At 42.8% G+C, this 22228-nt stretch overlaps 2 protein-coding genes across 8 annotated transcripts in view; both read left to right on the top strand.

Annotated features, from left to right (window-relative positions):
• The first annotated feature begins 54 nt into the window (after positions 1-54).
• si:dkey-32e23.4 (dynamin-1-like protein) lies at positions 55-14411 on the top strand. Of its 5 annotated transcripts, XM_039802384.1 has the most exons (19): positions 55-208; positions 583-642; positions 764-890; positions 1586-1727; positions 2380-2418; positions 3515-3561; positions 3666-3737; positions 3841-3927; positions 5257-5419; positions 5944-6064; positions 6690-7028; positions 7918-8038; positions 8383-8538; positions 9379-9468; positions 9559-9657; positions 9854-9970; positions 10059-10168; positions 11482-11641; positions 12719-14411. In XM_039802384.1, exons 3-19 carry the CDS (start codon positions 789-791, stop codon positions 12773-12775), a joined length of 2022 nt encoding a protein of 673 aa, XP_039658318.1. In that variant the 5' UTR covers positions 55-208; positions 583-642; positions 764-788; the 3' UTR covers positions 12776-14411. The 5 variants fall into 5 exon arrangements, with proteins under 5 accessions (XP_039658318.1, XP_039658316.1, XP_039658317.1 ...); XM_039802382.1 differs by lacking the exon at positions 583-642; XM_039802383.1 differs by lacking the exon at positions 583-642 and having other exon boundaries at positions 55-233.
• Positions 14412-16163: 1752 nt separating this feature from the next.
• Positions 16164-22228, top strand: part of disp3 (dispatched RND transporter family member 3) — a 29157-nt gene continuing 23092 nt past the window's right edge. For 2 of the 3 annotated variants that reach the window (XM_039802380.1, XM_039802376.1), the window contains exon 1: positions 16505-16736. The gene's annotated coding sequence lies outside the window, so the exon portion shown is untranslated. Of the gene's footprint in view, positions 16339-16504; positions 16737-22228 lie in introns of those variants that run through there. The other variant, XM_039802378.1, reaches the window with a different exon arrangement.

Here is a 22228-nt window from a genome sequence, read left to right as displayed (position 1 = left end):
GAGTCGTATACGTCTCAACCAATCAGGTCACGTTAATGCTCATCAGTCATATTCTATGTCAAATCAGATTGAGGAAGAGTAATGCTACTACCGTAAACTGGCGGTTATTTCTGTTGCTGCTAATTCTGGATAACCATTCGGATAAAATGCAATGTTTTTGACTCGCCTTTTTTCTACGTATAATGAAGGACATACACGTTGGATAAGGGTGGGATATTATTTGTTTAACATCGGTAAGGTCATAACGGTCGGTTGTTCCACCGGCTAAGCTAGTGTTAGCACAAAGCTAGCTAGCACTTCTCTTTCATTTCAGCCTTTAACATTACCACTTAACGTTAGCTTTAACCAGCTAACATTAACTGATAAAACCTAGCCTTCTGGCCTGTGCTGCTTTATCATTTGTTGCCATGTAACTTAGACGTTAGGTCAGCGCCGTGAGGTTTAATAATAGCCAGCTTTTAGTTTGAAATCCTAACGTTACTTTTAGTGAGTAACGTTAACGTTAAACTGGGAGGATTCGGCAAATTGTATCTATCTATCAAATCTAGCTAACTGATACTTGGGCGTTACACCCCTCATCAGGACCACTTCCCCCCCCCTCGGCAAATCAATACTGATTTTCTAGGGGAATAACAGTTAACGGTAACGTTAGATCATATATCTTTAATATTTGTCAAATCCATTCGCAACACACTGTTAGTTTTTATTTGCTGTACTTTCTTCCTGTCCATGCATGTATGTGTGTTCTCTTCCACCAATTTAGTAAGTGTGCCTAGTGTATTGGAAGGATGGAGACTCTGATTCCCACCATCAACCGGCTGCAGGAGGTGTTTCTCACAGTGGGTGCAGAGGTCATACAGCTCCCACAGATAGTCGTGGTCGGATCTCAGGTCAGTCGGGAAAACAACCATGAAAAGCCTAATCACTAGGGCTGGGACGATATAGTTTTGCCCGATTCGATACATGGGTGCATATTGCGATTTTAATTTATTGCGATTCTACAAGAATTGCGATTTGATAGTATTGAGTATTGGGATTTCATTATCTTCTTTAACAAAAACAAATGTTGAATAATACACTTTTAGAGACAATATATCATGCGACATTTCTAAAAACTAATAGTTTTCTAAGAAGAATGCACATCACATGTCAGTCTGATATTTATTTCATTTGTAAAGAAGAACATAACTTGGATTTTCTGCTTTCGCTGTTTTGCTTTAAATGGATATGAAGTAGTCTTTGTCAGTGGTACCATATCAACAAATAATATGTAGGGGAATCATTGGTAAAAAACAAAACAAAAAAGGATTCTGGGGAATCTCAAAGAATCGATTAAAAAAATCGCCGGAAAAGAAAATCACGATTCAAACGTTAATTGATTATTTTTCCCACCCCTACTAATTATAAACCTAACCATTATCTGTAACCCTTGCCTGTACTTCACTTTTGTTACTAACACTGTAAGTTCTCTGATTTGAGTTTGAGTTGGGTTTTTTTATCAGATATTCAACGTGGCTTGTGAATGTGTCTGTAGCGCAAACTGATAGAAAAATGACTGAATTGCTCTCATTATGTGCTATAACAGAGCAGTGGAAAGAGCTCTGTGTTGGAGAGCCTGGTTGGACGGGACTTTCTGCCTCGGGGATCAGGAATAGTCACGAGACGACCCCTCGTGTTGCAACTTGTTAATGTTGCCCCTCTGCAGGAGAGACTGAAGAGCGAGAATGGTACCTTCACATTTATCCATTTTAGGGCTGCAACTAATGATTCTTTTTATTGTCGATTTCATCTGTTGATTATTTTCTCGATTAGTTGTTTGGTCTACAAAATGTCAATCACTTTCCAAAAGCTTTGTTTTCCAAAGCCAGAGATGACGTCCTCAAATGTCTTGTTTTGTCCGCAACGCAAAGATATTCAGTTTACTGTCACAGAGGAGTGAAGAAACTAGAAAATATTCACATTTAGCAAGCTGAAACCAGAGATTTTTTCATAAAAAAATTACTCAAATCGATTAATCCCCTATCAAAATAGTTGCAGATTAATTTAATAGTTGACAACTAATCGATTAATCGATTCATCTTTGCAGCTCTAATCCATTTATTCATATTTATAATAAGAGGCGAGTTGTTTTGATTATCCTTGAAAACACACAATCAACTTTTGGTTAAGTTATGTATAATTATTTGTATCAGCATATCACAGTAGGACAGCAGGTTTGTTATTTCTGTCTAGGCATGGAGTCTGCTAGAATAGTTCATGTGTGATTAGCACTTAGACCTGGCGCTTTTACTAACTGTTTCAACTGCATGCTTCTCCTTCTAAAGCCTCTCTTTGCTAACATGTAGTCTTTCTTCCTCTTCTCCTTTACTACTCTTTCAGGAAATGGGGTAAAGCAAAATGCCCAAAGCAGCTACCCAGGTCTCTGTATAATTGTTGTGCATGGTTTTTGTTTAGCCTCGTCATTTCTTTTGTGAACTCTCTCAAACCTTTTGTTCGTTCTGATCTACATCTGTCAAGAACACTCACCTAAAGGATTATTAGGAACACCATACTTATTCCGTGTTTGACCCTATCCTATCAATATGGGCCAACATTTCTAAAGAATGCTTCCAGCACCTTGTTGAATCAATGCCACAAAGAATTAAGGCAGTTCTGAAGGTGAAAGGGATCCCCCCACACCATTACACCACCACCACCAGCCTGCCCAGTGGTAACAAGGCATGATGGATCCATGTTCTCATTCTGTTTACGCCAAATTCTGACTCTACCATCTGAATGTCTCAACAGAAATTGAGACTCATCAGACCAAGCAACATTTTTACAGTCTTCAACTGTCCAATTTTGGTGTGCTCGTGCAAAATTTCCCTTTTCCCATTTGGAAGATGAGCGGTACCCGGTGGGGTCTTCTGCTGGTGTAGCCCATCCGCCTCAAGGTTGTGCGTGTTGTGGCTTCACAAATGCTTTGCTGCATACCTCGGTTGTAACGAGTGGTTATTTGAGTCAAAGTTGATCTTCTATCAGCTGCAATCAGTCGGCCCATTCTCCTCTGACCTCTAGCATCAACAAGGCATTTTCGCCCCCCAGGAATGCAGCATACTGGATGTTTTTCCTTTTTCAGACCATTCTTTGTAAACCCTAGAAATGGTTGTGGGTGAAAATCCCAGTAACTGAGCAGATTGTGAAATACTCAGACCAGCCCGTCTGGCACCAACAACCATGCCACGCTCAAAGTTGCTTAGATCACCTTTCGTTCCCATTCTGACATTCAGTTTGGAGTTCAGGAGATTGGCTAGACCTGGACCACACCCCTAAATGCATTGAAGCAGCTGCCATGTGATTGGTTGATTAAATAATTTCATTAACGTGAAATTTAACAGGTGTTCCTAATAATCCTTTAGGTGAGTGTATGTCAAGTCCATTTGTAATTTCTTTGAGTCATTTTTCTCCAAACCGTACATTTATTTGCAGACATCGCTGTAAAACTATTTGCACTCACTCGTATGTGTTTGTCCAGGTGTCAAAGCTGAAGAATGGGGTACATTCCTGCACTGCAAGAACCAGGTACATTTATCTGCACGATTCAAATGTGATGTGCCCGCTGCCTTTTGATCCTGTGTTATGTGCTGGGCCTAGCTGATCCGTCATTCTCACACATTTTCTGACAGATCTTTGCAGATTTTCAGGAAATCCGTCGGGAAATTGAAGCCGAGACTGAACGCGGTTCAGGTGACAACAAGGTGAAAAGAAGGCATCGGTGTTAAGTCAGTTATGTCTTAAATGTAGCTTTTTATTATACATTCATGTGTTTCTCTCTTTTTTTTTTTTCTTCATACCCTCCAGGGAATCACTCCAGAGCCCATATATTTGAAGATTTTCTCCCCCAAAGTCCTTAATCTGACCCTGGTTGATTTACCTGGAATTACTAAGGTAAACTCAGCCACTTGACAAGGATGTTGTCGCTACCCGATCTGTGCTGCCTGCATGATCTGTCATGCTCGTGCGCAAGATGTTCTGCGCTGGTCGTAGTTCTAGCTGTCTGCCGTTAGCCTCCACCGGGAAGCTAACGTTAGTTTAGTTAACAGCTCATTTGGCTAACCGCTAGCTGAGACATCATGTAATAACTTTTAAAAGACCCTCAAAATAAAACCTGAAAATAACCGTTAAAATATATACCAGCTGTCAGTTCTACTTTACTTCTGCTCATTTAAAATACAATCAATCAATACTTGTCTTTATTGTTGTTACTAATAAAAAGTCTTAACTTAGCTGTAGCCTGCTTTTCCCAGTGTTTAGTTTGAGTTAATGTTATTTTAGACTGAATCAAGCTGTCAGCTAGCGGTTAGCTAAATTAGCTGTTAGCTAAACTAACGTTAGCTTCCCGGTGGAGGCTAACGGCAGACCTCTACAACTACAACCCGGAAGCGTGGAACAGATCGTGCAGTGCCGTAAATCCTCGTAAAACAGGATTGCGCATGACGGCTCGTGCAGATCGGATTGGAGCCAATATGGCCATTTTTTAACTGATCGAGGATCGGCAGTCACCCCGATCACCTTATTCGATCATTTACGTCAGTAAATTCTACACCGTTCTAAGTAGAGGTTGATTTTAAATGTGAGTTTTACAAAAATGCTAGCTGCACTAAGTTAGATCTTAGTTAAATGTATTAAGCTGAGGACTAGGGCTGGGTATCGTTAAAAAATTTCCGATACTGGTACCGATAACCGTGACTTCGATACCGGTTCTTAAACGATGTTTTTTTCGATACCAGTTTTATAAAACAAAAAGAAATTATGGCACTAATCTTTTTGAGTAATTTTTTTTCAGCTCCGACTACGTGAGTGTAACGTAGAGTTTTTCCTGTATGCCTCTATGACGTGTAACATTAGACAGCCAATCACAGGCATAATGACGCTAATGAGATTTCCTCCTTCGGTATTGAATGACGAGGCATTTTTCGATACTCGATACTTTAGAGGCTACTGAAGACAACTTTTGTTTCTTGTAAACAAAAAGAAAACCGTGTGCAGCTCTATTATCTAGGCAAATACAAGTATCGGATTGGGACTCGGTATCGGCAGATATTCAATCTTTTAAAAATGTGATCGGGATCGGGACATCACTAGTTTCATGTGTGTAAAAATAATGTCACTATATCATGACATCAACATCATATCTGCAACCATGACAGATTCCCAGCAGCAGCACGTCTACGCTGTGCTCACTGTAACGCTGCCTGCTCGTTGTTGTCGCCTCAGGTTCCCGTTGGCGACCAGCCAGAGGATATTGAGGCACAAGTACAAGAGATGATCCTGTCCTTCATCTCCAATCCAAACTCCCTCATCCTCACAGTGTCCCCTGCCAATTCTGACTTGGCCACCTCTGATGCTCTGAAATTGGCTCGCGAGGTCGATCCAGATGGTAGGACATTTTGTACACATGCGCCTCTTCTCCTCCGATTTCTTTTTCATTTTCTTTCCTCTCCATCGGTGCTTATTACATAAGACGCCTTAAGTAGAAATGCATTTTTAATGATCAAATGTGCACAAGTAATGCATTATACTCAAGTTATTTCAGGCTAATAGACCTGCCAGTCTTTACTGTTAAAAACCTTCTCACAGTTAACAGCAAATTAATGTTGCTGTCATGCTGCACTCTGAAGAATAGAGTGATGGATGATGAGAATCTGAAGTAACTATCTGGGAGGTTGGCAATCTGGCCTTAAAGTGCATGTTGTACACTGATAGTAAGTGTGCTAGTTAGGATATCTGTATCTGGGCCCAAATGTTCCTACTGTACGCTTTCCTCAACATAAATGATGAAAAACTAAATTGGACTGTTAACTCTCCTCAGAAATATAATGTGTGTGTGTGTGTGTGTGTGTGTGTGTGTGTGTGTGTGTGTGTGTGTGTGTGTGTGTGTGTGTGTGTGTGTGTGTGTGTCAGGTCGTCGAACACTGCTGGTGGTCAGTAAGCTGGACCTGATGGATGCAGGGACTGATGCTCTGGAGGTCCTTCTGGGTCGAGTCATTCCAGTCAGACTTGGGATTATCGGGGTGGTTAACAGGTTTGCAAAAATTTGTTTTCTTTTAGTCTAGCTATGTAATAGGGGTATCACGATTTTGATTTTAAATTGATCAAACTAAGCTTCCGAGTTTGACTATCGAATTTAAAAGCAGGATCGGCGATTCCATAAGTACTTTTTTCTCTCCCCCCACCTCGCCTAATTGTGCACGTCCAAAGGATAAAAAAGAGATAAATAAAATAAATAACCGACACAGCTTGGCTTACCGTCTGGTAGCTTGCAGCTAAAGACACAGGGTAACGTTACAGTGTTTCCTCTATGTGCCATAGAAAAATTTCTGCCGCCACGGTATCAGAAATGTACATAGCGCCGCTGCTGACTTCATGGTGCGTTCATGCGTGTCTCGTTAAACTAATGATGCGTTCAATTGCACTTTGTTAATTTTGCGAAACCCAAACTGTTGTTGAACCCTTCTGCCATCTAGTGGCTCCTATTGTAGTTTTGCCGACCTGGTTGAAAAAAGACTCTTGACCTTAAAAGGATTGGGAAAACCGTGACAACCCTACTATGTCATGTTTTCTAGCTTCTCAAAACAGTTGCTTGTGTCCTTATTACCCTGATGATCTAATTACCCTCTTTCTCTCTCCCTAATCTGTGATCCTCCTAGGAGCCAGCATGACATCAATACCCAGAAGAACCTGGAGGACACAGTGAGGGATGAGCACGCCTTCCTGCAGCGCCATTACCCCTCGCTGGCCTCCCGCGCCGGCTCACGCTATCTGGCCAAAACTCTCAGCCGGCTGCTCATGCACCACATCCGGGACTGCCTGCCAGAGCTCAAAACCCGAGTAACCGTGCTGAGCGCCCAGTACCAGGCGCGGCTCAACAGCTACGGCCAGCCAGTCGAGGACCACAGTGCCACCCTGCTGCAGATAGTCACCAAGTTCGCCAGCGATTACTGCAACACCATCGAGGGAACAGCCAGATACATCCAGACCTCCGAGCTGTGAGTCTGATCTCCCTACAGCAGCAGGATCTTTGTTGAATAGCAAATGTTTTTCTTTTTGTCTAGGGCTGTCAATTGATTTAAATATTTAATCGCAATTAATTGCATGATTGTCCATAATTAACTCGTGATTAATCACACATTTTTCATCTGTTCTAAATGTACTTTAAAAGGAATTTATTATTTATTTTTTTAATCCTCAAGTGGAATTTGAGACTCAACGTACTGCGTTGGTAACTCAATTCACATTGGCAGAACATGCCAATAACTTTAGTCTTGTCGAGAGAACCATCTGGAAGGCCTTTGAAACTGAACATTTAAAAGACCCTTTTCTTTACCCGTTTCTGCTAGACGTCCACGTTACTGCTGCATCGATTCCTGATTTCCCAAACTACGGAGTGGCCCGAGGCCCAATTTACCCAACGTGCGTTTGTTAATCGCACATCAAAAGCGTGGGTGGCATTAAAAGGAATTTGCGTTAACTTGTTATTACCGCATTCATTTTGACAGCCCTATTTTGTTTCTGATGATAGCAGCCTTTTGTTTCATGTTTTTAGTGAATTGTCTCCAATTTTCTCAGGTTCTAACTTTGTACTTTTTGTTGCATGACTCAGCATTTCACTTACGTTGGCTCGCAATGTAAATCATGAGGGTAAAGTCCTTAGGGGGATGTAATTGTAAATTGAAGTGGTATCAGCATCTTCTGTTGGCACCCTCATCTTCACAGCTCTCGCGCCACAAGGTTGATTAATTTGTGTTAACATGTTGGGAGCAATTATTGACCTCTTTTAGGTTGACTGCAATCAATGTTGGCGCGATTAGCTTTGCTGACACACACAGCTCTGAGAAAACGCATCGGTGTCACAGCTGAAACCCGTCTTTTCTACAGCTGTGGGGGTGCTCGGATCTGCTACATATTCCATGAGACCTTTGGGCGCACTTTGCAGTCCATCGACCCCCTGGGAGGACTGACGGAGCTTGATATCCTCACTGCCATCCGCAATGCAACGGTGAGCTTCTCCTGACTTCTGTTGTGTGATTAGTTTCATCTAAATTCAAGTCAAGTTCTGTATTTTGGAGGAATAGCAGGTAAATTGTAGAGTGTGTGTGTGTGTGTGTCTCTAGTGAATGTTCACATTTTACCAGCCACTCAATAGATTACCATTGTTTTTTCGGCTGGTGAGTGAAGCAAATCTACCATCAATTTGCATATTTCACGTGTGTTTGTGTGTGTGTGTGTGTGTGTTTTTTTTTTTTTTTTTGTGTGTGTGTGTGTGTGTGTGTGTGTGTGTGTGTGTGTGTTGTGTTTTTTTTTTTTTGTGTGTGTGTTGCCTTGCCTTGCCTTGCCTTGCAGGGTCCGCGGCCAGCACTTTTTGTTCCCGAGGTGTCCTTTGAGTTGTTGGTGAAGCGGCAAATTAAGCGGCTGGAGGAGCCAAGTATGCGCTGTGTAGAGCTGGTTCACGAAGAGCTGCAGAGGATCATCCAGCACTGCTCCTCCTACAGCACACAGGTTTCGCCAAAAAGATGTTGATACATTTTTACACTCGATTGACTTTGTTAACTTAGTTGACTGGGGGCGTTTTCACACCTGTAGTTCTTTTGCTCTGGTCCGAATCAGTTGATGAGTTTGTAAACTCAATTTCCCCTTGGTTTCAATTCACACGGAGAAAAGGGACATTAACTACGTCTGACTTTGCTGCTCTGCTGCATCGCAGCACACCTGACTACAGAAGACGAATAGCTCAGACTGCAGAGTACACAGTTTGTGCGGTTTAGAGTACGGATCGGGCCGCATTTTTCTGTCCGAGCCTGGCCCGAGCCCGACAGGCATTAAGATACTTATGTCTGAGCCCGACACAGTTAAAATCTTGTTTTGTTTTCTCACACTAATGACACACTAATGACACATTTGTTTTGTAGGAAGGCATTCGGAAATGTCAACAGATGAGCGCATCAGCGCACACGGGGCAACAAGCGCACGTTAACACAGGCGCGCACCTACATAATAAGCTTTTTTTTTTATTTAAAATGCTCAGTGCCTTATCGCGCTGATGTGACCGAGCCTGACCCGAACATCATTTCTAAATATCTGTCCTAACCCGGCCTGGCATCCATCCTCTAGTGCGGTTGGAGGTTGGATCACGTTCTCACCACAAATGAACCGCTCCAGAGTTCGACTGAAAGCATACAGAGACCACCTCATCAAGGAGGTCTCGGTACGCTTGTTTGATCCACTTTGGGTACGCATCAGAGTGCGATTGCTCCATCACACTTCCCCAAACGAACCACACCAAGGGGGTCAACAAACTGTTGATACTGTGTTAATAAAGTGTGTCTTTATCTCGGCTAGGAGCTTATACGTTTCCCCAAACTGCACGATTCCATTGTGGAAGTAGTGACTGGATTACTGAGGAAGCGCTTGCCGGTTACTAATGAAATGGTAATCCACAGTTTGGCTCAAATAATCTTTCATACTAATTGTATTAATCACTGACTGCCTAAGATTTATTTTCCACTTTTTTTCCCTTAGGTACACAATTTAGTAGCAATAGAGCTCGCCTACATCAACACAAAACACCCAGACTTCACGGATGCAGCGCAGGTCTCTGCGTCTGTCAACAGTCAGCAGGTAGTTATTTGTCCCTTACAGCAGGTACTCTCATTTATTATTTATTCCGCTTGGGTAAACAGCAGAAATCGTGTTCTGTAAAGCCTTAACCGTCATGTGTCCCATCCACACGTTAGAGAGCCCCTTTGACAGTTTGCAGTGGAATTCCCGACTTGCTTTAACCCCCCTGACTCCCTGTGTCACTTCTTCCTGTCAGGCGGAGGCTCTTGATGGAGGGAAGCGCTGGAAGAACGAGAAGGTTGCAGAAGAGAGGATTCCGGCTGCAGGCTTTGGCAGTCCCAGCAAAAGCCAGGCCATTAACCTCCTCGACTCAGTGAGTGGTGGGATTGGCAGCAGGACAAAACACATAGTGGTGAATACATTGCACACTGTCAACATTTTACTTTTTCTCTTTCTGCCAGGCAATGCCCGTATCCCGCAAGCTGAGTGCAAAGGAGCAGAGGGACTGCGAGATCATCCAGCGCCTCATCAAGTGCTACTTCCTCATTGTCCGCAAAAGCATCCAGGACAGGTTCGAGTTAAACAAGTCCAGAGCACCTGGGGTCAGGGTTCAAAATTAACTTTTTTGTCCACCAGCCAAGTGAATGGCAAGTGAATGTTCACATTTTACCAGCCATTCAATAGATTACCATTGTTTTTTTGGCTGGGTGAGTGAAGCAAATCTACCAGCCACCTGCATATTTTACCAGTTTGGCTCGTGGATGGTGCTGATTTTGAACCCTGCTTGGGGGGGGGGGTGCACATCCTCTCCCCATTTCACCTGGGCGTGGGAATCACCATAGCCTGGCTCCGCCCTCCTACGTACTTCCGCTCAATTTTCATTTCCCTTCAGTACTCCGTCTGGGTTTGCGGTATACAAATATTTGGCGATCCAATCAGCAAACGGAGGGAGAGGCTGAAAACGATGACGTTGAGGACGCGCGCTAGAAAGATGCGAGCGAAGCCATTCGGTCCGTTGTGGCAACGCTGCCGAATATCCAGAAGTTAAAGCCAGAGAGAGAACAATCTTTGCTGAGCTGTGTTGGTGGCCATGATGTTGCGGGAACAGTTTGATTTTCCAGCTCGTCTCCGTTAGTGGTGAAGGAGTTGGCTAAGGCGACCGCTAGCGATGCTAATGCTAAATATAAGCCGATAGTTGTCGGTGTCCCCTCTTGTTGTACATGCGCATGACATACGTGACGTATGACCAAACGTTAGTGATTGGTTACGGCAGATCCAGAGTGGCTCTGGGCAGATCCAATAGTTTTAAACTTCAACAGAGTACCCGCCTTCAAGGAAGTTAACACTTGTCAATGGAGAGAGGCCAGACTCTCTGGACAAAAGAAATGGACCAGAGTCTGGTAGGACCAGGCTAGAATCACCAGGCCCCACGATACGATATTATCACGATGATTTGCTACCTTTTATTTTATGATACTTTTATTATTCAGTCAGTTTAAACATATTGAGTCATTTTGCGATATATTGCAATTCATTACCTTTTTTCCAACTTCAAATGATGTCCCCAAAGGAAAACTTTGTTGACATCTATTTTATCTAAAAAGATAAAAGTCTCTGTTTATTCATCTCACTTAATTTTTATTATTATTATTGTAGTACCAAAAAGTTAAATTCTTATGTGAATTTTATATAATAAAAGATCGATACTTGGTGCCCTTGTATCGATACCGTATTGCCACGGAAAATATTGCGATACTATGCTGTATCTGCTGTATTTTTTCCCCCCCAACCCTAATTTCCCCTTTTTTATTCCCCAGTAGAGCTCAGTTGTTGTCAGTGATGCTGGTTTTCAGATTTTTGTCTTTGGCTGCTGTGTGTCTGCAGTGTGCCCAAGACAGTGATGCACTTCCTGGTGAACTTTGTGAAAGAGCATCTGCAGAGTGAGCTGGTGGGTCAGCTTTACAAACAGGGACTGCTGCAGGAGCTGCTCATTGAGTCCCAGGACACGGCACAGCAGCGGACCGAGGTGGCTCAAATGCTTGAGGTAAAAAATAAAAATAAAACTGCTGAGGCTTTTGTGCTCTGAAAAGGTTCTGAGTAGGGCTGCACAATGAATCGCAGTTTGATCGACATCGCAATATGGCCTAGTGCAATATCCAAATCTGAATGAAGTATTGTGGTGCTGCAGAGACTTACTGGCCTGCAAATCCTACACTTGAGACTAAAGGAAAGATCTTTGGGTTACACTTTACTTGAAGGTATCTACATAAGAGTGACATGACACTGTCATGAACACATGACACTGTCATGAACACATGAACCCTAACCCTAATTCTAACTCTAACCCTAACTTGCCATGACAAAAACCGAATGACACTTACTAAAAGAAGCGTTATGTCATTAACGTTTATGACTTGTCATGTCACTCTTATGTAGATACCTTCAGGTAAAGGTTAACCGATCTTTGTTTGGTACAGATCCTCGCAAAAATCTAACAGGGTTTCCGCGGGGACATTTTAGGCCTTAAAAAGTCTTACATTCGCAAAAGTATTGGGTTCTAGGTCTTAAATAATTTTAAACAGGTTGAAATTTTCCTACGTCCATGTAACGCTACCTCTAATGCCCATTGAAATGTTTTTTTTGTGTTTGTTCTTTCTTTTTTTTTTGTCCAAATACAGTATAATTTGCGGTATAAGTACAGATCAGTATTACTCTGTCGCTTTTGATTGAATTTTAATAATTTTATTTACTTTGCAAGTGCTTTTGTGACTCTGCATTTCGTTGTACTTTAATGTCGTGATATAGGTCTTAAATTTCATCCATAAAAGTCTTGCATTTGACTTGTTGAAACCTGCAGAAACCCTGTATAATCATTTCAACTTTTAAAATGTCAATATTTTTCAATGAAAATGAGTACGATACAAAAATGATCATTCCCTCCAATACCGTGAATCGTATCGCAACATCAGTCGAAATAATCGCAATTAGATATTTTCCTCATATCGTGCAGCCCTAGTTCTGAGCATGAACTCTAGCAAGTCATTTCTCTCTTTTTTTATTTACTGTTTTAAAAACCAGTGACATAACTGCCCTCCTTTTCCTTTTATTTTTTCTTTTACAGGCGCTCAAAAAAGCCAATAACATCATCTCTGAGATGAGGGAGACGCATCTGTGGTAGCCAGAGGAAACCAACGATTCCCTTTGTCATAGGACTGCTTAAGAGTATGAGAGTGGATGTGAGTTTACAGCACAGAGTGTGTCTGTGTGAGAGTGTGCACGTTTGTCTATGTGTGGCAGCACCACTGTTTTCTCTCATGGACCAATGACCATAGCGCATTTAGATCAGCTGTCCTGACCAGTACACTGGGGCTGTTGCTTTTTCACTGTGAACGTTGTGTAGCAAAGCAAATTAATTAAACTCTCAGGCCGAAAGTGTTTCTGCAAAGTTGAAATGTGAAAGCCACAGCTGCGAACAAATTATTATTATTGTTATTATAATTCTATTTGCTGTAAATGTGAGATGTAAATTATATGTGGAGTATTTAAGATGTTCTGTGGGGTGTTTTATTTCCGGGGATCAAAACGTGTTCACACTGTATAATTCTACGCTTTTCCAAAAAACAACAACTTGGGCTTCCTCTGAGTCCCTTTAGCAGTTGCTGAAATAATAATGAAATATGTTAGATTAGATGTGATCCAACTTTAATCCCTTTGTTGGAGCACTCTTCAGAGATGGAAATGAAGTGGAAATCCAACTCAATCAGTGCCGACTGAAATGCAGGACTGAAGACAGACCATCATTTGCAGAAATTACAGAATGAATGCGGATAGTTTTTCCAGCTCTGTCGTGCTTATCTATATCAGCTTCATTTTTTTTCACAGCCAGATTTACATATCAGCCCTTTACCGTTAACGGTTGCACTGACTTTCTAGCTTTGTGTGTAGTCATAAATGAGGAAACCAAACATTCTCAACATGCATTTACATGTACCTCTGTAGGAGACTCGAACATAGAGCTGGACAGTTATAGTATGTTGTGTTTTTATATATATATATATATACTATAGTGTTTAGAAAACAGAAATGAATAAAATGCATAAGAATAGTCCAGAGATTTTGTAATATGTGTATGGTACTCCATCATTTGTTAGATTTACGAACCAGATTGTAGGGCGATAATGTTCTGTAGCTTCTCTTTATTTCCTCGAGCCATTTGTTCGCTGGTTTCCGCTGTTAATAAAAGATAAGATAGTTCTCTATTATTGTCCCTGTCCAGTAGTAAGGACACTGCCCCAAAGTAAGACAGAGTCAGTATGAAGATACCTCCTGCATGCAGAGCCATTCACGTCTGTGCCAATTATAATTTCATTGTGTAATATTACTACGCGTGTAAAAATGATTCATCATTTCTCCCCCAGGTGCTATAGCTATTAATGTGAATCTCCTCTCATAGAAAAAAAAACGAAACAAATAGTTCTCCTAAAAATGAGGCTTTTTCTCAGGAAGACCTGCCTTAACGGGGACCATCGAACCATAACTCTTCCGACTTTATTTTTCTGCGTGATCAGCGAGCGAACACAACGTCCTGTCCGTCTGTCAGAAAAGCCCTGTGTAGGTTTGCATGTGTGTTCGGTATGCATGTGTGGGTGAACGAAAGGCTGATTTATGTATATTTTGTATTATTTAAATGTATACTACTATCATGTGTCAACTGCCTACGAGTTCTTGCCTGCCAATATTTGTGAAACGTGTTTACTGAGTGAAGTCTGTACAAATTTGGAGGGACTCATTAAACCCTAACAAAGGACACTGTACAAAGTCTGTTTGGCTGTTATTGACGGCATGCAATTATAACAATTGATCCGTTTCCATACGATCTGTTTGTCTTCCACAGTGAGATGTGATTAGACTCCGCTTCACTTAATTGATCTCAGGTGAAAAAGTCTGTTCGGTCAGATGGGTCTGGCACAGCACCAACAGGATGAAGAGAAAAAGTGTCCTGAAGGGTGCCACACACATACACACACAGACACACAGACACAGACAAGAGCAGCGGACTCTAAAACCTTTGTGCTTGACTCACACACTCCATCTGGACAGAGCTACACATCGGGGGCAACCTCATTTCAGAGTTATCCGTTCCCATTCAGACGATGGAGCATTTGACTTTCAATGTCAGTGCAATCCAAGTTAAACCCGAGCAGAGGTTGAGAAGTGAGGTGATGGAGGAGTTGATTGTGTCAGTCGGAGTGGAGAAAGCTAAAGAGCAGGCTGCAGCTAACGACTATTTTCATTGTCGATTAATCTGTTTATTTTCTCGATGGATGGATTAGTTTGGTCTCTGAAGTGTCAGAAAATTTTGAAAATTGTCGATCAGTGTTTCCCAAAGCCCAAGATGACATCCTCAAATGTCTTGTTTTGTCGACAACTCAAAGATATTCAGTTTACTGTCAAAGAGGAGAGAAGAGACTAGAAAATGTTCACATTTAACAAGCTGGAATAAAAAAAAATTTCATAAAAAAAGGACTCAAACCGATCAATTATCAAAATAGCTGGCAATTTATTTAATAGTTGACAACAAATCAATGAATCTCTGCAGCTCTACTAGTGAGCGAGGCCACTACGGTCCAGGAGAAAGCATTTCTTGCACAACAAGGCAAACGGAAGTTAAATCATCACAAAGGGAAATGAATCAGGAGCTAATAAACACTTAAAGTGCTCATATTATGCTCATCTTCAGGTTCATAATTGTATATAGAGGTTATATCAGAATAGGTTTACATGGTTTAATTTTCAAAAAAAGCACCATATTTTTGTCGTACTGCACATTGCTGCAGCTCTTTTCACCCTGTGTGTTGAGCTCTCCGTTTTAGCTACAGAGTGAGACATCTCACTTCTGTTCCATCTTTGTTGGGAGTCGCACATGCACAGTACCTAGGTAAGGACTACTAGCCAGTCAGAAGCAGAGTATGAGGGCGTGCCCTGACAGTACCTAGGTAAGGACTACTAGCCAGTCAGAAGCAGAGTATGAGGGTGTACCATGCTAGCAGCTAGGCGAGCATTATAACGTGTGTTCCAAAGTGACCATGTCTGTCTCTGAAGTAAAGGCTGGACTACAACAGAGCTGTTTGGAGCAGTTGGCGAACAGTGTTTTCTGTTGGAGATGGTAAGTCCCTTTGGGGGGGGGGGGGACTTTGGGCTTTTTCACTTTGTAAACCTATAACGTGCACAAAAAAAGATATATAACACTATAAAAGAAAGGGAAAAAGCCAAAAAGCATAATATGAGCACTTTGATACAGGTGATTATTTTAAATTGCCTGCACTTTGTCTCCCACTATAGCCAGTTATAGTGATCACCCTCTTATAACACACCCCACCTCCCCACCAACTGAGCCTAGACTAGACCGTACCATCTCTGACAGCATGGGAGGGGGCTCGGCCGCGGTGTCGTGACAACTGCATCATTTTGACCACATAAAAACCAGCTGAATGAAGGTGGAACTAGCCCAAGGCATGTTTTGATTCATTCATAACCCCCCCATCCCCATCCCTGCCGTCTTCCAGGGATCTACAGGAGGTTTTCCCCGGCCGCGTTCCCCTCCTCGCCTCGCTTCCACCGGTGAGCCAGTCAGCAGAGCGAGCTGAACAAAGCCATGGGAGAGAGAGAGAAAGAGAGAGAGAGAGAGGGGAGCTACTGGGAAGAAATGTCTCTCACTGACTCTGTCGCCTGGACAACCGGGTAAGAGAGGAGGGGAGAGAGAAAGGAGAGAAGAACACAAAAGGAGAGGAAAACAACACATTAACTGCTGAGATGGATGAATGATGCTGGATTCCTATAGAGTGTGGGGGGGAGGTTTTGGGGGGGGGGGGGGGGGGGGGGGGGGGTGTGTGTGTGTGTGTGTGTGTGTGTGTGTGTGTCATTCTCTTGTGGGGGTTCCCTTGGTGTGTGTGTGTGTGTGTCTCTCTCTCTCTCTTGATGAGTTATTAACTATGACAATAAAGCAGTGAATTATTGTTTCTGTTCTTCCACACCAGAGCATGGAGGAGATGAAATTGCAGAGCACGAGTTCAGCACATTACAAGTGGACCCTGTAGGCCTGAACGCTCCACCTGTCGTCCTCGTCTCATCAGCCTCAGGTAAGACTCCTCTCAGTGTCGCAGGCGTATGCTTCGACATAGGGATGCTTTTCTTTTTGCCTGATTTATCCATAGTTAAAAAAAAAAAAAGATGCATTACCGAAGCCAGTAAACAATTATCTAGTAAATGCAAGAGAAAGTGTAAAAAAAATAAATAAAATGGATTAACAAATCAATAAAAGCTGAGGCAGGCATTGTTCATCGGAGTAACTCTGAAGCAGATAAGTTTGGGGATGAATGTGTTTTTTTTTTTTTTTTATGCTGCTAGAAAAACTATTGCCGTAGTATGGGGCTTATTCACAACCTTTGATTCAGCAGAGTGGGAGAAACTGCATGGTACAGCCCGTGCTTCAACCCCCCCCCTCCCGCGCGTACACACCGCTTTGCGCTTCCTTCAGTGCGAGCATGAATTCATCCACAATAGAAGAAATGAACACCGTTGTTAGCTGCAAATTAATCTCGAGAGTTAGACTCAAACCCCCCCCCCGACTCCAGGTTCACGGCGCGTAAAAGGATACAAAGGCACGTCCGCTCTAAACATGTTGCCGAGCTCATGCGTAAGGTATATATATATATATATATATATATAATATATATATATATATATATATATTCATAGATCAATAGTGGTGGAATCAATGCTCCTTTTTAAAAATGAGGCGGTGTGCTCGCTGTGTTTACACCAGGCTGAATGGGAGTGGGGCAGCAGCCAGCATGTGAAATCCATATTGGATGAGATGGAGAGGAGATAAAACTGAGAAGGGCGGGGTTATTTTTAGCTGCTGTCAATAATGAAGGGTACAAATCTCACCTTTTGTGGACAAGACGGAGGCACAGAGAAAAGGCAGAAAGATTGAAGGGAGGAAAAGGGCAAGAGAGTGAGGGATGGCGAGAGAGAAACAGAGAGAGAGAGAGAGAGATGATTATAGGTGAAGGGGTTCAGGCTCGCAGCTCCCACCTAGAGTCTCCGACGCGATCCAGAGATTTAGTGGAGGGTAAAAAAAAACTGGTTCTCCTTTTTGCTCAGAACTGGCTGAACACGACTCGTGAGACAAATACAGCTCTGTGCTGCACAGTCGATCAGATACTGCTGTACAGGCAGGTACAGGCAGGTACAGCATGACTGCCCGGGCTCACTTGTTTAAACATTTCCAATAAAAAGAGTTACACAGCAAGTTCAAAATTGAGTCTTACGTGAGGCAAAGCGAGGTACATCTTTCAAGCGATTTATACACTATTTCATATCTCAAAAGTGGGCAAATGGATGTTTAGTTTACAGCTGCAAAGATTAATCCATTAGTTGTCAACTAAGAAATGAAACGCCAACTTGTTTGATGATCGATTAATCAGTTTGAGTCATTATTTATGAAAAAAAAATGGAACAATTCTCTGATCCCAGCTTGTGAAATGTGAATATGTTCTAGCGTCTTCTCTCCTCTGTGACAGTAAACTGAATATCTTTGAGTTGTGGACAAGACAAGACATTTGAGGACGTCCTCTTGGGCTTTGGGAAACACGGATCCACATTTTCCACCACTTTCCGACATTTCAAATGGTCATTTTTAGACTAATCGATTACTCGAGAGAACAATCCACAGATTAGTCGTCAATGAAAATAATCGTTAGTTGCAGCACTAGTTTAGTTGCGACCTCTCTGTGCAATTATCTGTCTCAGTTTTGATGTTGGGCGCCCGGGCAGCTCACCTGGTACAGCGCGCCCCTATTTAGAGGTTTACTCTCTCTCCCCTTTCATGTCTTCAGCTGTCCTATAAATAAAGGCCTAAAATGCCCCAAAAAATAATCTTAAAACAAACTATATTAGATAGACAAAGAAACACAGCCCCGTGATATAGACTGAGCCATGAGGGAGACAGTGTTTATTGCAATAAATACAGAAAGCAGGACGCCAAATTACACTATATTTAAATCCACACCTGCGCAGGGTTTAAACCGTCTGCGTGCTGTGTAATCTTTTGCAGAGAAGTGGCGGTGTTGGGAAATTTCTGGGAGCTTGTAAACACATTAGTCATACCAGGCGCTGCACTGCTCGCAGTGCTTTACAGCTGCACACCGCTCATAATTACTGTTCGTGAGGTGCAATGCTCGGGCTCATCGGGAGGAGAGAAAAGGACGCGTCCCCGAGTCCGTGCGTTACACTTTATCTTTACCTGCATGCTGTCTGTGGCAAGGCGCACAGAAGGCGATGGAGTGTTTTGCACACAGCACAGAGCTCTGCCTTAATAGGCACTCTCAAAGTCTGCATGTCAGTCCCTAATGAGTCTCATCAAACTGTCAGACTTTGACCGCACCTAATCAGCCTGTTTTGATGTTGAAACGGACACTGAAAATGAAGCTGTGGAGATCTGCCCCGCAGTCCTCTCATTTAGGTGTTTCGCCATAAATATTAAACAGCAGAAAAGCACAATTTCTCTTCACAGATTTTCTGAAGGTGCTGGCCGTTTGTTTTGAAGGGCGACGGCCGTGTGGGTGTCTTCAGTCATTCCCCAGGCTTTTCTTTACCTCCATCTCTCTTCTCTTATCGTGTTTCTGTGCTCGTCTGCAATGCCTCCTCCTCTCATCTTCTGTTGATGAGAGCGCCATCATGAAAACAAGCTGGAGAGGCAGAGATGATGAAAATGGAACAAGATTGACATAATCTAATAAATTACCCAAACTGTATTCCATTTCATTTAAATGCGCAATTACATCTCACATATTTCTAAAAGAGTTGGTCACATCATTGGTTATATTACTTGGTTATAAAACCCATTTGAAGGGGAAAAGTGTCTGTCATTATGGCGTTATAGAAGACAACATAATTGTGGTTCGTCATTTTGAATTCACAGCCCGTGATGGGTGCACAAAACCGGTAATGATGCCACCAAATTACAGCCTTTAAATTGGGACTAATCATCTTTCTTGTTGTTTTAGAAATATAAGGCACTGTGACCCAAAAGTGACTGAAAATAAAGAGATGATTTTGTTGAGATAGCATATTTCCTTCTTCTATTTTCACATTTTAAAACCAACCTTCCCAACACCATTAATGAATTTGTCCTCTGAAAGACCACGTTCACGTTCAGAGTGCGTGGGCAGATTCTGGTCTGCTGCTATCCCGTTAAAAGGTGCGCTGGTTTCTTTGTCTGTGCTGTAAGATGACATGGTGATTAATAAAAGGAAGTGTTGTGCAGATTTAAAATAGGCCTCTTTTAATTGAGAGCATTAGACATAGTGGAGCTCTTGGTTTTCAACTTAACAGGCTTTCTAATCTCTCTCATGAAAGGAAAAAGTCAGCATAAAACTATATTAGTATTATGTAAATCCTGTGGACATTCGACAACTTCAAACATTGTCTTTCTCAGAACGTGTCGAGCTAAGGCTGGTAATGACCGTGAAACAAAACCAAGATCTGCTCCGTTATCGGGACACTTTGGGGACACAGTGACCGCACACGAGGTGATTTTCTCCTCTGGCTCTACCATGAAATTAAGTTTATTCAGGTGTAAGGGCATACAAAAATCCAGTCTTACCAGTTTATTTTTCAGCTCCAGGGCTTATCTCTCAAGAATCTTTCTTCTCTGCTTTCTAACTCTGTGAGTCTTAGTCATTTTTTTTTTCTTCTTACAAATATTGATTACATATAGCATCGTTTGTAAATGATCCCTTTTTTATGATGGATTTTTTTTTTCACTTCATCTGCAGAGCTGAGCGCAGCTATCTTTTACACATAATCAAGATTCACTGTCTTACCTGGCTGACCTTAAAGCACTGCTCTGAAAAGATAAATTGCTGCAGTTAGCGGGCTCACTGCCACTTGAATGCAAACTGCAGTGTCTTGTGTGTCGAGCGATGAGGGGGGGGGAGGGGAGTGGCAGCTATTGACACTATTATTCAAAGGCTGCCCATCACAGGCGATAAACCCCCTCTTATTTCACGACTCTGTCTAATATCTCACTTGCTCTTCTTGTCAGTAATTGGACAAGTGAGGTGATTTAATTTGCTGCGGACACAGCTGTAGTGTTGACATGTAGAACGCCACCAGCCGACTCTGTCTGGGTGATAAAGGCTTGCACACGCTGACTGAGGGAAGAATTAAGTCACAGCTTTTAGCCTGTCTCACCCCAAGCTCTTGTGATCAGCATCTCAAAGCAGGACTCAGCCAACCATTTTCTCTTATAAGCCCTTGAGGAAGAAAAAAGGTCTCCCCTTCTCAATTTCCTCCAATGGAAGCCCTTTTGTTGACAGCCGCTCTGGGGACACACTTAACTCACACGTCCTTGCTCGCCGAGTGCAACTTTTGGAAGTTACCTCGTCCTTCATTTTGTCTGAAGCCCGTGTCAGCTGGTGGTGGTTCAAACATCTATTTCGTGCTCCTGCCAGAGGAGGAAAGGGATGTAGCTGTAGGAAAACAACGGCACAGCCAGCGCAGAGCGGTTCTTACCACGGATCGTGTGTAGGCGGATTTACGTTAGCTAGCGCCGGCTAACGCCAGCTAACCATTAGCAAAAACCAAATTCACAGGTCGAGGCAAGTCTCCAAAAAGAAAATCCATCCGCTTGTCTGTAACTTGTTTTTTTTTTTCCTTTTGGAAGGATGTGCAGTGACTTATTGGATGGAATAATCAGGGCTCCAGACTGCGACTAAAATAAAACAGCACACTGTAGTTTCTGTATTTATTACCAAAGCATTTATTAGTAAAAACTGTTAAAATGGGGGAAATAGTCTGGTCCTACCAGACTCTGGTACACTAGCCTGGTCCTACCAGACTCTGGTCCATTAGCCTGGTCCTACCAGACTCTGGTCCACTAGCCTTGTCCTACCAGACTCTGGTCCACTAGCCTTGTCCTACCAGACTCTGGTCCACTAGCCTTGTCCTACCATACTCTGGTCCACTAGCCTGGTCCTACCAGACTCTGGTCCACTAGCCTGGTCCTACCAGATTCTGGTCCACTAGCCTTGTCCTACCAGACTCTGGTACATTACCCTGGTCCTACCAGACTCTGGTCCACTAGCCTGGTCCTACCAGACTCTGGTCCACTAGCCTGGTCCTACCAGACTCTGGTACACTAGCCTGGTCCTACCAGACCCTGGTACACTAGCCTGGTCCTACCAGACTCTGGTCCACTAGCCTGGTCCTACCAGACCCTGGTACACTAGCCTGGTCCTACCAGACCCTGGTACACTAGCCTGGTCCTACCAGACTCTGGTACACTAGCCTGGTACTACCAGACTCTGGTACACTAGCCTGGTCCTACCAGACTCTGGTACACTAGCCTGGTACTACCAGACTCTGGTACATTTCATTAGTACAGAGAGTCTGGCCACTCTCCATTGACAAGTGTTAACTTCCTTGAAGGCGGGTCCTCTGTTGAAGTTTAAAACTATTGGATCTGCCCAGAGCCACTCTGGATCTGCCGTAACCAATCGCTAACGTTTGGTCGTAACGTCGGCTTAGCATTGCTAGCGTTAGCCTTAGCATCGCTAGCGTTAGC

Source organism: Perca fluviatilis, chromosome 6, assembly GCF_010015445.1.
Source record: "Perca fluviatilis chromosome 6, GENO_Pfluv_1.0, whole genome shotgun sequence".
In the NCBI taxonomy this organism is placed as follows: Eukaryota; Metazoa; Chordata; class Actinopteri; order Perciformes; family Percidae; genus Perca; species Perca fluviatilis.
This window is presented reverse-complemented; position numbering and strand designations above follow the sequence as displayed.

Coding starts and splice junctions, on each gene's coding strand:
- si:dkey-32e23.4 (XM_039802382.1), top strand. CDS start 789: ATGGAGACTCTGATTCCCACCATCAACCGGCTGCAGGAGGTGTTTCTC. Junction 7,029..7,917: donor TACATCCAGACCTCCGAGCT/GTGAGTCTGATC, acceptor TCTTTTCTACAG/CTGTGGGGGTGCTCGGATCT. Junction 9,469..9,558: donor TGCCGGTTACTAATGAAATG/GTAATCCACAGT, acceptor TTTTTCCCTTAG/GTACACAATTTAGTAGCAAT.